The 15,539-nt window shown below is 25.6% G+C and overlaps 1 protein-coding gene across 1 annotated transcript in view; it reads right to left on the reverse strand.

Moving 5' to 3' along the window:
- The window catches only part of LOC129612600 (uncharacterized), a 149,137-nt gene extending 135,286 nt beyond the window's left edge, over positions 1-13,851 (reverse strand). Inside the window, exons 1-3 of the mRNA XM_055526293.1 lie at positions 13,830-13,851; positions 3,576-3,793; positions 1,906-2,041 (exon numbers count right to left, since the gene is read on the reverse strand). Of these exons, the coding sequence (XP_055382268.1) occupies positions 1,906-2,041; positions 3,576-3,793; positions 13,830-13,851 (376 nt within the window). The remainder of the gene's footprint in view (positions 1-1,905; positions 2,042-3,575; positions 3,794-13,829) is intronic.
- Positions 13,852-15,539: the final 1,688 nt, after the last annotated feature.

Raw genomic sequence — 15,539 nt, forward strand, 5'->3', positions numbered from 1 at the left:
AATACTTTTTTGTTTAACATTATTAAAATGACTATTTATTTATCATTATAAAGTTGTACAAATTGTAAAATACATAATAACGTTAAATTTTGCTGTAACACCATTATACAATAAAATATGGTATGGCATAAGACTTTCAGTATTGCTTGTTTGAATATTTGATTTTGTGCTTAATTTTAAATTATTTAAGTGTTATATTATTATTATTATGATTATATTCCAGACATTGTAAATTATGAAAAGTATTAATATTTATTTTAACCTCTTATAATACAAACAAAAACAAAACCAAAATGTAAAGCAAAAAAAAATATTGCATTCATTTTATAATTTTACACGATTCTCAACAAAACGTTTCAAATCTAAAAAGCTAACCACTCCTACGTGATTAAATTAAGTATATTATAAAAAAACAAATAAATTTTAAAAAATATGAAAATTTATTGTTCCATTGTTAATCCTTTTCAGTGTTTTTAATGCTGTGGTGGTGGTGTTGTATATGAATAAACTATAAGAATGGTTATTTAATTAAAATTTTGAGTTAATTTTGTAAAACCCTATCATTATTTAATTTACACCATAATACATAATTGTATTAAAAAAGTATTATAAATATAAAAGTGGATTCTAAGGATGATTTTAACTTTATATAATAAAGTAGCACGGTAATTAGGATTTAATATTTATTTATGATTTTTTGTGTTTTTTTTGTAAAATCGCTAAATAACTTTTAATAATTAATTTTGAAAGGGTTTAATTTAAATGTACTTCAAGAATATTAAGATTTTTTTCAACTAAATATTTTTAAAAGCATTCTAAAATAAAGAATTGGAAGTAATATGTTGCTTATGTCGTTACAATTGACGTTAAGAAAATCATAATTTCTTTAGGCAATCTTCAATTATTGTTCAGCAAATAAGTTAAGTTAAAGACTTTACAAAAGAACTTAAGTGGGTTTTAGTGAGAAATAGGGATTGAAAACTCTTTATTACAGTTTTCAAAACTTGTGATTCTGTTCGGAAAAATAATATCGTTGATTATATAAAAATACTAGATGATTTATGTAAATTTAACGCTGACGAGGTAATTGCACTTGACCATGCAGCAATATTAATATGTTGTGGTGGAATTTTCATCAAAAACCTAAATTCTGTCGGTTCAGGAATGGCTGCGGTGACTCGGGGGGTTGCTCCTTTCCTACTCGGTTCCCTTAAAAATTTAATCTAATCTAAATTCTGTTGGAGGTAAAAAATTTATCTTAATTTAACAATTCTCAATAAATTGTACTTATTATCATAATTTATCTTAATTTAACTGTTCTCAATAAATTGTACCATTTTTCAAATTTCTTTAATAATTGCTGATTTGTTGTTAAACTCATTTACTTAAAGTGAATGTCGAAATATTTTCATATCCCGATACATTTTTAGTTTTTATTTTAAATTTATAGTTCTTAAGATTTATATATTAACATTTATTTTGCAATATAAGTATATAAAATGCAAGCTTTCATAACAATGATAAAAATATTAATGGCATTGACATTTTCCTGTTATATAAATGATAAAAATTTATAATATGCATAATATCATACCTACATATTATAGTTAATTTTCCACTTGCAATTTCAAATTCTAAATCAAATATTTTTAGAATAAAATTAAAGTCAATATTGTGTTTAAACTTTTATAAACTGCAAACATTTCTCTACATTTTTTTTTCCAAAGTCCTTTATATATCTCCATATTTATTTTGCTATTTACATTTACAATAACAAAACTACATTTACATTCTAGGATTATTCAAATCCATTGAAACAGCTTGGTTTTTGTTTGTATTATGACTTTTCTTTTTTAATTTTTAATTTTTTGTTTTTTATTTTATAATTTAATATAGTGTACTTACCAGCTACTTGCATAAATGCTAATGCTGTAGCGGTTGAAAATGATGGTGCATCAGCTGTTACTTCGCATGAAAAATTTCCAGATAGATTAAAACCGATATTACGTAAAACAACTTGAGATACATTTGACATTGAAATCTAGAATGATGAAAATAATAAAAAATATTGTATAATAGTTGTACCAGTAATTGTATTTGGAATTCTATTCATATTTAAAGGAATAGACTGAAATGTAGGGTATAATATTTTTAAAACACAATTAATTTCACTCAAAAATAAACTCATTAAAATTTCCGGTTAGAACTAGTAAATGAAACGACTAAATTAAATACTGACCCTAAGAAATCGTCCTCTATTCTAAAAATTTCAATTTTCAAATAATTGTGTGATATTTTTTGCAAAATAAGAGCTGGTAAGGATGTACAAATTTAATAAATTAGCGTGGGACGACTTTTGAAATCTTACATGAAAAGGAGGAATTAAAATTGATTTTAAGCCAGCACCATTGGCTTCCATGTTAAAATTAAAACATGGTATTGAAAAATAACAATTTTGTAAATTAGAACCTATTTTAATATTTTGTTTAATTTTTTTGATTTTAAGTATGCAGCATATACCATTGAATTGTAAACTATTTTATTTACATTTGCAATAACCAAAATAATTTATTCCTATTTTATTTTCCATTTATTAAGCGTAATTTGTATGTGGTAAATGTGGTTTATTGTAAAGGATACAAAATTGTTAAAAATAGAAGTTAAAAATGCAAATTACATATAAAGTTCAGTAGACCGACATTATTTTTATATAGAAATCTATTGTTAATCAAACTTAATTTAAATTCAGAAAAATTATTCATGTAGAATTTATGGTCAACAATATTTTCAAAAATTTTTCTCTAATCCTACATGGGCAAAGTTTATACTTTAACAAAAAATTTATGTAAATATTTAAATGTTAAATTCTTCGGAATTAACAAAATATTTTGTGATTTATAAAATGAGAAAAAAATATAGACTATTTTTTGAATTTTAAGACGGTATTTCTTTCAACTAGATTATTATAGAAGTCTAAATTAGTAATTTAAATTATTTTATTGAAAACTTGTTATAAGAAATTTAATAGAAATGCGTTTTCGATGTTATATTAATTTTTGCCAGGTAAAATACCTTGGTGTCAAATAATAATCAATTCAATACTAATTAAACTCAAAATGGTCCCAAAACTCAACTGTAATTAATAATTAATGTCACGTTTTTTAATTTGGTGCTCTCCAAAACCAATAAGAAGAAGTTATTATAAAGAAATTACTGAAAATTTATTCCCTTATTTGCTTGTCCAGCAATATACTAAGAAAAAAAAAATATACTTTAAAATTTAAAAAATCTAAACAATTCCAAATAAAACATTAAAAAATAATTACAAACACAATTAGGTGTTTTTACATGTTTTTAATACCCACATTTCTTCCTCCATAATAATTATTATTTTGTAGCACGCGACGCGACTTACAACCACATACTTTTTATAATTTAATTTTAATGCAATACTATACACAAAATATAATAATATAATATTTTGTGCCTATAATGTGCTATATTGTACAACAAATTTCCCTAAAAATTTTGTTTTCAAAAAATTCCATGAATTTTTATATTTATTTTATACTTACATCTACATGAAATCCCGGATACGGAAACACTTTATATCCGGGTAATTCATCCGGTGTAAAACGATAAAATTCTAGTTGACCACGATAAAATTTTACTGAATAGAGTGATGCACCTTGAATATCATACATACATTTAAATATTGCATGATTACCACGTTCAACTAATGAAGGTTCTATAATTAATTTTACGTTACGTAAAGCCCCACCATTTACAAAACCTTAAAAAAGAAAAAAAAGGAAAATATTATTTTATAAATTTTTATGTAGAAAATTTTTGTATACATATATCTATATGGAAATAAAATTTATTAAATTATTCGTATATTTATTCGTTCGTACATTAAAAAATGTTAAAATTGTTTGGGTGTATTTTTGGTTAAAAAGGGTGAAAAATCGCATCATATAATTAAAATTTGCATTTATAATTAATTTTAAAAGCGAAAATGTATTTAAATCTCATATAATATACAAGTTACCATTTTAATTATATATGTACATACACATATGAATTGTTTAAGCTCACCAGGTGTGTCATTAATACAATACAAATTATAAAATTATTTAAATGACCTAGAGTTGCTTGATATACTTATAACTAAATCATTTTTGATAAGTCAAAAACAGATTGTGTTAACAAAAAGCATTTTCATTTTGAATTAATAAAAGAAGAGTAGATGAGAGAGTGTTCATGTAATGTTTAAATAGGGAAATATTATTATGTACGTAATAACAACCTCCTAATAATTTATAAAACATAAGGTGTTTGCCTGATATCCGAATCATCTTAACCTGTTTTCAAGCTCTTAATCAATGAAATCAGGCTTCTCCGACATGATACGAATTGGAAAACAATATGAGATGATATTACTCTTTCAAAATACCTAAAATTATCTCATGTACATATGACGTAATTAAATTAAGTAAAAACAAACTTTAAACATTATTTTCAAAAACATTCTTGCATGCTATTTTATAATTGTATCATGAAACAAATACAAATGTGTCATGAAATATAAATGCAAACCGAAAATATGCTTCTAAAAAAAATAACGCAACAATGCCAAAAATTACTTTCCTTTCAATCAATATTTCTCCCAGCGATGTTATTCCATATTTATATTTTTAGTTTTGAAAGGGGGAAGAAATTATAACACTTATTTAAACTATTGACTAACGTACGTATAAGTTATTTTTAACTTATTTTCTTACTTTATTACAACTTACATATAACATGTACGTCTTGTTTTTAATAATAACGGTATAATTACGATAGGGTGGGCTATTGGTATATTCGAAAAAAAAAATAAGATTTTTTATTATACTCTTGCTTTAGTATTAGTAATGAAATTTTGTCTCCGTAGGTCTCAATAAATAAAATGAATTTGTATAAAAAAATGAGTAATAGCAATAGCTACTTTATACTTTGTTGACTTTCTCGCAATTATAGAAACAATGCAATCTAAAATTTAACATCCATCCATTTGTCATTGTAGTAGTTCCAGAATATTTAGTTAAAACTTTCTTTAACCACCACCTAGATTAAAGAAACCTTTTTTTTATCTTAATGGAAATTTCTTCATGCAACTGCAGAACAGATGGTCCACTTCGAGGAGAAATTTTTTTTAATGAATAATTTTTCTGCCTTTAACTCGTTCCTTTGATTACGTCATCCATCTGTTCTGCAGTTGCATGAAGAAATTTCCATTAAGATAAATTAGTAGTGTAATAGGCACATTCTTATTGATTCCGCAACTATAATGTTGTATTAGTAAAATTCATAATATAAAGAAACCTTATTTTTTATGACCCACACTAATGTTACGTACCAATAGTTAAATACCCACATATACACAAAAATTTTTCACCCATATTTTAATTGAATAAAATGATTCAAAGTCAAAACAAAAAACACTTTTCTCCTTGATTACTTATTGATATATCAAAAAAAAAAATTCTTAAATTTGATTTATATTCAACGTCATTATTTTGAGGTTTATGTTGTGAGTAACAATGAAGTAAATTGAGGATAATCACGCATTCTTATTATGTTGTAAATCATAAATTGTAATAAAAAAATAAATGTAATCACGCGACTATTTTATTATCATCTTCGGTTACCTTAAAACATGATTACTTTTTTTTTTAACAAAAAATTGTACGAATACTTTGAGTAGAGTACATGTAGTTTATTATATTTATAAAATATACTTACGTGCAATATACGAGTAGTGAAGAATATTTAAATATTATGCTAGCATAGCAAAAGACTATATTATAAAATATTTCCATTATCCTTATTAAAATGTAAATTTAGAGTACTTTATAGTCATAATTTTCATGATTATTTTCTTTTCTACTTTTGAAAATTATTTCTTATGCAAAAGTATTTTTTTTTTATTTTGGTGTTCTTGCTTTGTTACAGTGTCGTTGTTATTTAAGTTTGGAGCTTTTTTCTTTCTGTATGTGCACTGCAACAATTTATCAGTCTTTAATTATAATTTACCGTTATCACACCTTATCTTTTTTTTCTGTTAAAAAAAATTTAATGAAACTTTAATTTTACTTATACTGTGAAACTGTTAAAGATTGTTATATTGTTGCCGACTGTCTTGAATTTATAAAAAAGAAAAATTATAAAATTTTAAGAATTTTAATTTCTTTTATATGCTTGAAATTTGGAAAAAAATTAACTTTAAAACAGAAATGTTTAAAAGTGACATCAGGCTTTAATAACTGTTTATTTGACAACTTTTAATATACTCTTTGCAGAGCGTAGTAACAGGAGTATTTACAAGATAATTTAAAAAACACACTTTGTTATCCTTTTAAAACTCATTTCAAATTTTCATTGTGTCATAAAAAAGTGACTATTTCAGTTTTATATACCAGTATGTACTTTTAATAACTGATTTTTCTTAATTCAATACTTATAAAAGTGTATTAGTATATAAGATGATTTTAACGGATTAACCACAATGCAGTTAATATTGAAATCAAAACAAAAATATGTTTTCAAGTCAACAAAGTGTACTCTTTATGTATTTCACAAACTCGGTTACATATAAAATTTTTAATAAATAATCCCATGAGTTTCGTCCAAATCCAAAATTTAAATTTTTTAAAATGAAATCTTAATTACTACTGAAATATCTAATATACAAGGCTGTCCAAATTCCAAATATAAAATTTTATGGGTTCAAACTTATTTTGAATCAGAATATGGTTTTGTAGTTCTTTATACAACTTTGATTTTCACGTCTTGCTCATACAAAAATCTGCTAGATTTAGAAATATTCCGAATTGAAGTTTACCTAAATACTATTATTCTATAATAAATATCCTAAAATTAGCAATTAAAATTTTATTTCGAGCAAAAAATTATAATAACTTTAAACTATTATACGATACTATTGTATTCTAGTCTATAAAAAGGATTTTAATTTTGATTGCGTTAATGAGTATAATAGGGAAGCCTGTTATATTTATTCCCCTTTTATTTTTTCTGTCATCAATTGAATTCAATTTGCCATTATCATTTATTTTCATTTTTTTTTGGTATTTTCTCATCAAAGTTGTAAAAGTATAAACAAATTTTCTTCGTTATTTAACTCAATTTTCATATAACTTATTCATGCAAAAAAAAAGGAAAATTTTATATACAAATTACTATACATACTTACATACATCTTGTGTGTTTAAATATCTAGTAAAAATGGTTAGCAACATTCAAAATGCTTTGACAACACAAACAATATAATTTATCGTCTAGACTTGTATTAAAAAAATAAATAATATTTAAGTTGTATGTATAATATGGATAGCCTTACAATTTTAAAAGAGTTTACATTGAGGTTTTCATTTTGATTTTTCTTATACATATGTACATACCGATATTCAAAATTCTAATAATAATTTTTATTTTCAAGACAGAATATTATAATTCTATATACATACATACATAAAAAGCTAAAACGCGAAAAATTTTCTTTTTCTATTTTTAAATTTTTATTGTTTTCAGCGATAAAGACGCGAATTTTTCGCTATTAATTAAAAAACTTTTCAATTTAAGAACACAATATAGAGTAACAAACAAATAAAATTGTGTTAATAATCAATAAAAAATAAAATAGAAAAACCGAAAAAATAGACAAAAGCCATAGCTTCTTATGAGTTTTATATCAGACTTAAATGAATTTGTCTTAACTTAATTATTTTGAATAACTGAACTGGAATATCTTGATTATTTTGGTTATGTCTTTATTTTATTCAACTCAACCTTATATAAATAATATAACCTACTTTCAATAATAATAACTAAAGATGAAATTCTTAATATAGAGCGAACAAAAAATAATTTTTGTGGGTTTATACTTGTATACATATATAAAAACTTGAAAGTAATTATTGATCTGTAAAATTACACAATTTTTGTTTAAATTTCTCAAAATCTTCATTATTTTCATTACTGTAATAATAATGAACGCACAACACAAATAAATATATGAAAATTTGGTTAATTTACAAATGAAAAATATTTTATAATGGTGGTTAAAATTATAATATTAAAAAATGGTTAAAAAAAAAATATTTTGCTTAAACAATAATAAAACCAGGTTATTTTTAACACTCAAATAAAAAAAATCAAAGTAAATTTAATCGAATATAAAAAAATATTATAATTTTTATTACTTTAATCAAATAATATTTAATTTAATTATATTTTTAACAGGATATTTTTAATGTAATTTAATATATTCGAAATTTTTAAATTCAGTGAATATCGTAAAAGATTTTTTGTAAAATTATCGTTAGTGCGCTGAATTTCGTCGTTTGTCACTTCATATACCTAATACGAGTACGTAAAATATATTGCCCAAAATTCTATCAATTTTCATTCAATAGGCCTAAAAGCATATTTTATTCATAATATGCAGAGTTGCAAATTTGCAGAACTTTGCATAGATTTTTTGGTTTTTAACCAATTTAATTGTTTTTTTGCTATAGTATTCAAATATATTTTACAAGTGTGAACAATTTTCCGAAGGTCATTGCCTTGTTCCCAAATAACATTTTTCACTACTATGAAATTAATAAATCCGCTTTATTACTCGTATTATCCGAACTTTCAACCTTGTCAATATTGGTTAAACTTTTTTTTAACTTTAAATTGCACATTTTCGATTTTTCGAATTAAATGTGCTTTTGGCAAAATACCAATTTTATTTTAATTTGTTTTCCTTTATTTTACACCTTATTTTTTGTACATTTTAATATTTTTTTTTATAATTATAAAATTAATTGCAAAATATTAATTTCTCCTGTTTTCATTAATCATTCAAAGAATTGATTAATGAAAAATTAATATTGTTATGCAATATTATCAGTTAAAGAAAAATATTAATTTCAAAATTCCTTTTTATACCCTGCACTTCGTGAAGGGTATATTAACTTTGGTATGGAGTTTGTAACTACTTGAAGGAGTCATCTGCGGTATGGACATATATATATATTCTTGCTCAGCGTAAAATTCTGCGTTGATTTAGACATGTCCGTCCGTCCGTCCGTCCGTCCGTCCGATCGCACGATAACTCAAAAACGAATAATGCAATCGACACCAAACTATCATAAGTTGCTTCTTTTGTGCCAAGGACGAACCCTATTGTTATTGGACCAATTCGGACAACGGGTTCGGGTAGCTGCCATACAACTCAAAGAGTTTATTTTAATTATTTCAAAAACTAATAAAGGAACAAATATAAAATTTTGTATACATGTGTCCAATTATATTCTACATATGCTCTAAAAATTTTAATGAGATAGCTGCACCGGTTCGGGTGGCTGCCATACAACTCCAAAAGCAAATTTTTTATATTCGGCAAAGTAATAAAGTCAGATTCATGAAACTTGGCAGTCGTGTGTCCAATTATAGGTCAAAGATATTTCTGAAGTTTTGGTAGAATTGCTTGACAGGTTCGAGTGGCTCCTATACAAGTCCAAAAGCTTATTTTAAATATTTGGAAAAGTAATAAAGTTAGATTCATGAAACTTGGCAGTTGTGTGTCCAATTATAGATCAGATATATTAGCGAAGTTTTAGTGGAATTGCTTGGCAGGTTCGGGTACCTGTCATACAACTCCAAAAGCTAATTTTAAATATTTGGAAAAATAATAAAGACAGATTCATGAAACTAGGCAGTTGTGTGTCCAATTATAGGTAAAAGATATTTCTGAAGTTTTGGTGGAATTGCTTGACAGGTTCGAGTGGCCCCCATACAAGTCCAAAAGCTTATTTTAAATATTTGGAAAAGTAATAAAGTTAGATTCATGAAACTTGGCAGTTGTGTGTCCAATTATAGATCAGATATATTAGCGAAGTTTTAGTGGAATTGCTTGGCAGGTTCGGGTACCTGCCATACAACTCTAAAAGCTAATTTTAAATATTTGGAAAAATAATAAAGTCAGATTCATGAAACTTGGTAGTTGTGTGTTCAGTTATAGGTCAGACATATTCGTGAAGTTTCTATAGAATGGTTTCACAGGTTTCAGTAATTGCTATACAACAATGAAAGGTGCAGGGTATAATTCAATCGGTTCATACCGACTGAAACGTTTTTACTTGTTTTTTAATTTGTATTTTTTGGCACACTGTTGAAATCGATAGTATTGAATGTGTCCGAAAAAAAATATTTTCTTGTCCTATTTTCAATGTAAAAAAAAAGTTATAAAATGCACTCAAATTATATGAATTGCGAGAGATTAAACCAACCAAAAATTAATTTACTTAAATTGATGAAAATATATAAAACAAATTTACGTTATTTATAAAAATTAAAAAAAACAACTAAAAAGAATTATAAAAAACATTTTTTTTTAAAGAGAAAATCGCCTCACAGAAATAATTCTGGAAACATGAATAACATGGAAAAGCAATGTTAAGAATTTTTATAACAGAATTGACTGAATTGAGTCTATAAAAGTTTCAGTTTTAAGGTCGAAACTTAATTGTAGCTTCCTTTAATTCTTCCACAATTTTGAGTCTATAGCACAATAACAAGGGTATATTAACTTTGGTATGGAGTTTGTAACTACTTGAAGGAGTCATCTGCGGTATGGACATATGCATATATTCTTGCTCAGCGTAAAATTCTGCGTTGATTTAGACATGTCCCGTGTCCGTCTGTCCGTCCGTCCGTCCGTCCGTCCGTCCGATCGCACGATAACTCAAAAACGAATAATGCAATCGACACAAAACTTTCACAAGTTTTTTCTTTTGTGCCAAGGACGAGCCCTATTGTTATTGGACTAATTCGGACAACGGGTTCGGGTAGCTGCCATACAACTCAAAGAGTTTATTTTAAATATTTCAAAAACTAATTAAGCTATAAATATAAAATTTTGTATACATGTGTCCAATTATATTCTACACATGCTCTAAAAATTTTAATGGGATAGCTGCACCGGTTCGGGTGGCTGCCATACAACTCCAACAGCAAATATTTTATATTCGGAAAAATAATAAAGTCAGACTCATGAAACTTGGCAGTCATGTGTCCAATTATATGTCAAATATATTTTTGAAATTTTAGAGGAATTGCTTGACAGGTTCGGGTATCTGCCATGCCATACAACTCCAGAAGCTAATTTTAAATATTTGGAAAAATAATATAGTCAGATACATGAAACTTGACAGTTGTGTGTCGAGTTATAGGCCAGATATATTTCTGAAGTTTTGGTGGAATTGCTTGACAGGTTCGAGTAGCTCCCATACAAGTCTAAAAGCTTATTTTAAATATTTGGAAAAATAATAAAGACAGATTCATGAGCTTTGGCAGTCGTGTGTCCAATTATAAGTCAGACATATTTCTGAAGTTTTGATGGAATTGCTTGACAGGTTCGGGTACTTGAAATACAACTCCAAAAGCTTATTTTAAATATTTGGAAAAATAATAAAGTCAGATTCATGAAACTTGGCGGTTGTGTGTCGAGTTATAGGTCAGATATATTTCCGAAGTTTTAGTTGAATTGCTCTACAGCTACGAGTAGCTCCCATACAAGTTCAAAAGTTTAAATAAAGTCAGATTCATGAAACTTAGCAGTCGGATGTCCAATTATAGGTCAGACATGTCCGTGAAGTTTCTATAGAATGATTTCACAGGTTTGAGTAATTGCTATACAACAACGAAAGATGCAGGGTATAATTCAATCGGTTTATACCGACTGAAACGTTTTTACTTGTTTAATTTAAAATTATCGACATAATTTTCAATAATTTTGTGTATTGTTGCTGGTTACTATATACATATATCGATAATTTTCAAAAACCAAACCAAAATAAATTTTACAGTACATATATTTTATAAATATTTAGATAATAAATAAATATTCTTTTTCACTAATAAAATAAATAATTACATTTTTTTTCAATTTTGTCTTGCGAATTAAACTTTTATTCTGCTTATGTAATAAAAATCTTCGGAAATTCTTAAAAAAATGTTCCATCGAAATATTTATATTTATAGGATTGTTTAAAAAGTAATTATTTAAAATATTTGCTTTAATTTAAATGAAATGTTAGTGTTATTCCAGAGTATAAAAACACAATATATAAAAGTTTAATCTTTTTTATGTGGGATCTTATTTGAAATGAACTTTGCGACCTTTTTTGCAACTTGTATGAAACGAGCTTTAAAATTCCGAAACAGAAAATTTCAAACTTTTCACTTTATTTTCTTAATTCTACAATAGGTAATTCTTCTAAAGTCATAATCATAACTTATTCATAAGTCAGAAATATCCGCTTACTTTTGATAAATTGTGAAACACTGCATCATAAATTTAAATCTCTGGAGAACTTTTATTAATAACCCATTTATTGACATCATTTTGCCATAATAAAGAATAAAATTATAATGTAAAGTGGAGAGTATAACAGAAAATCAATTAAATTAAAATTTTTTTAAAACTTAATGCAGTGATTGGCCATTTTGAATTTATCTGCTATAGAAATATAAAGTTCTTACACCTTTCACATCAATATAATTATTTATTGAAACGATGAAATTATCAAAATAATGACATTATAAAATTGTGTCTGTGTATCAAAATAATGAAACAAAATTGATGATGTGGCACGAAAAAAAACTTACGCTACTAATATGATAATTAAACTAATTTTCAAATTCTTGTACAAGAATTACAAAATTTTGTTTCATCCCGAAGTTCAGGTGACACGTGAGTTAATCACTTAGCGTCACATTTGACCCAAAATTTCAAAATTTATTTTCAGCGTCAAATTTCAAAAATTAACACCTGTGAACATTTTTTCCATCGAGTTCACGATTTAAAACTATTTATATTGATATTGTGAGACTTTCTCCAATCTCTGACGAATATGAACACTCTACACACTATCACAATTATCGATCGATTCACAAGGCGACACGATGCATATCCCACATAATCGTTTCAACAATCGCGAAAGTCTTCGTTTAAAACTCTGTGTCAAGGTTCGACTTCCCTATACTATAATCACAGATCAGAGAAGGCAATTTGATGTAAACTTTTTAGGGAACGGACGAGGCTTCTGAGGATTTGATGTTAGGACGAAGCGCGCGATGAAAGGACCTTAATTGCGTCATGGGTTCATGCAACAATGATTCTGTTAGAAATTTGCTCTGTGATAAAAGATGATTTGAAAGTTTCACTTGTACAATTGGTCTACGCCCAATGTTTGAAACTCTCAAGTAAATCAAGATGCTTTGGTTACACAATTAAAGGAAACAATAAGTGATTTAGTTGCAATTCGGCTAAAACAATCTTCAGTTTCCGTATTTTTTCCACGCAATCAAAGAACTAGTAAATTCGTTTATCTTCATAACGATATCGTAGCAATATTGAAATAAAAAAAAACACTAACGTGTACATAGATCATTTAAAGCCGTTCTGTTACGAGGAATTACTCACGGGGGGCAACGTAGCGTTCTTTTTTTTAGATAGAATTTAAATTCAAAATTTAATGTATTTCTTACTTATAAAGAAATCAAAGTTTTACCATATTCTTCGTGTATTCAAAGATTAGACTTATCGGTTCTGTCACAAACAACGTACATTTTCAACTCAAAAACTTTTCAGGAAATGAAAAAATATTAATAAATATATCTAACTGAATTGTATAAATTTTAAATTCACAACTTTAATAAAGCGATAAGAGCAAGAGAATGAAAGAATTTCCTGAACATCGCGGGTTAGTTATTACTCATTGTTGTTGAACCCAACATATTCTGTATTCTGTTAGTCTTCTTTATTAAGAGCCTTTCATAGTCTTCTATATTAAGAGACGAGTGTTAATTTTCAAACTAAGGAAAATTTTATTATATCGTTTTGAAATATATTTACTGCGCTACTTAAGCTACTATTATTTAAACAAATATTTGAGAATAAAATGATATGCAAAATAAAAGGAAACCCCTATTCTAACAATCGTCCGATTATATAACAATTTCAACTTTAAAAGTTCATTTTACATTATAAAAACAGGGAACATGAAAAACATGCATAAATATTATAGGTATTCCTTCAAAGTTTGATAAATCTAATTGAAAGAAGTGCTCATTTAATTGTATTTGGAAGTAAGTTTAAAAAAGTGCATTTTGACACAATTTAAGCATAATATTATTATTTGAGCTATATATTCAACTAGTTCTCAATTTTTGAACACTAAAATTTATTAAATTTAATTTCAGTTATATGATGCTTTTTGTCACTTTATCTTCCTTAATATAAAATATAATTTTATTTTTACTAAAAGTACCCGTGAAAGTGAACACGTTGTTTGCTTTTATGAGTAAAATTAAATACACATATAGAATGACTGCGAGATGATTGAATAGAACAATTGATGTAATATTATAAAACAAATTTATGCTCGTATAAAAATTATACACCAATTTATAAGTGACTCTATGTATGCATTAATTAATAATACCACCATATTTGTACCCATAAAAATTAATCGGACATGATATTATTGATTTGTGCTCGTACGTATGGTGAATTTTTGCCATAAACTATAAAATATTTTGAAAAAAATTTTTTTCATTTAACTTAAATTTTAGATTATACTTTTGATATTTTAAATTATTCATAGAATCAACTCTACTCTCATAATATTGAAATTTTCATTTGAGACACAAAAAAAAACCAAAAAAACAAATTTAGCATAAAATTTTATGCATATTTTTGCAAATAATTTAAAAAATTTAAACATATCTTGTCATTTGATAACACAATTCTACTCACCCCCTATGTAAATTTATACAACAATCACATGAAATTTTAAAAATTATTTATTGTAGAAAAAAAAAAGATTATATTTGAAAATAAATTCTTTATTTGTGAAAATTTCTTTAAATTTAATATTAAAGTTAATTTAGACTCTTTGAGAATAAATTTTTTTTTTCTTTTATATAAAATGAAAATTTAATTTTCCTTCTACCCTTATTTTTATTTTTCTCCTTGTTTATACTTATATAATCATACCATTTTTATTTTTATAACCCATTATATCGATGATATCCATTTAACTACCTACGCAAATAAAATTATTTTTTAAAATGGTCTCATCTATACCATATTCTTTTATGTATACAAACGGTATATAATCAACAACTTCGTATAGGTATGTAGGTACTAGGTTACTAGATTTGTACTACTATATTGTCACAAATTCCTTAAGGATATCTTGTTCTTTTTTTTTCATTATTTCATCTCTTCCTCTCTGTCTCAGGAGAAAAAAATTATATATACATATAAAAGAAGTCAAATAAAAAAAAACTTATTTTTTTTATCTTTGAAAGTCCTTTTTACAGAATATTTTTTTTTTGCGTTTGTTCTTTGAAAATTGTATAAAAACTGAAATGTATGCACAGGACATCATCATCTTCTTAAATGATTGATTATTATTGGA

Source organism: Condylostylus longicornis, unplaced genomic scaffold, assembly GCF_029603195.1.
Source record: "Condylostylus longicornis isolate FDR11 unplaced genomic scaffold, ASM2960319v2 ptg000004l, whole genome shotgun sequence".
NCBI classification, from domain to species: domain Eukaryota; kingdom Metazoa; phylum Arthropoda; class Insecta; order Diptera; family Dolichopodidae; genus Condylostylus; species Condylostylus longicornis.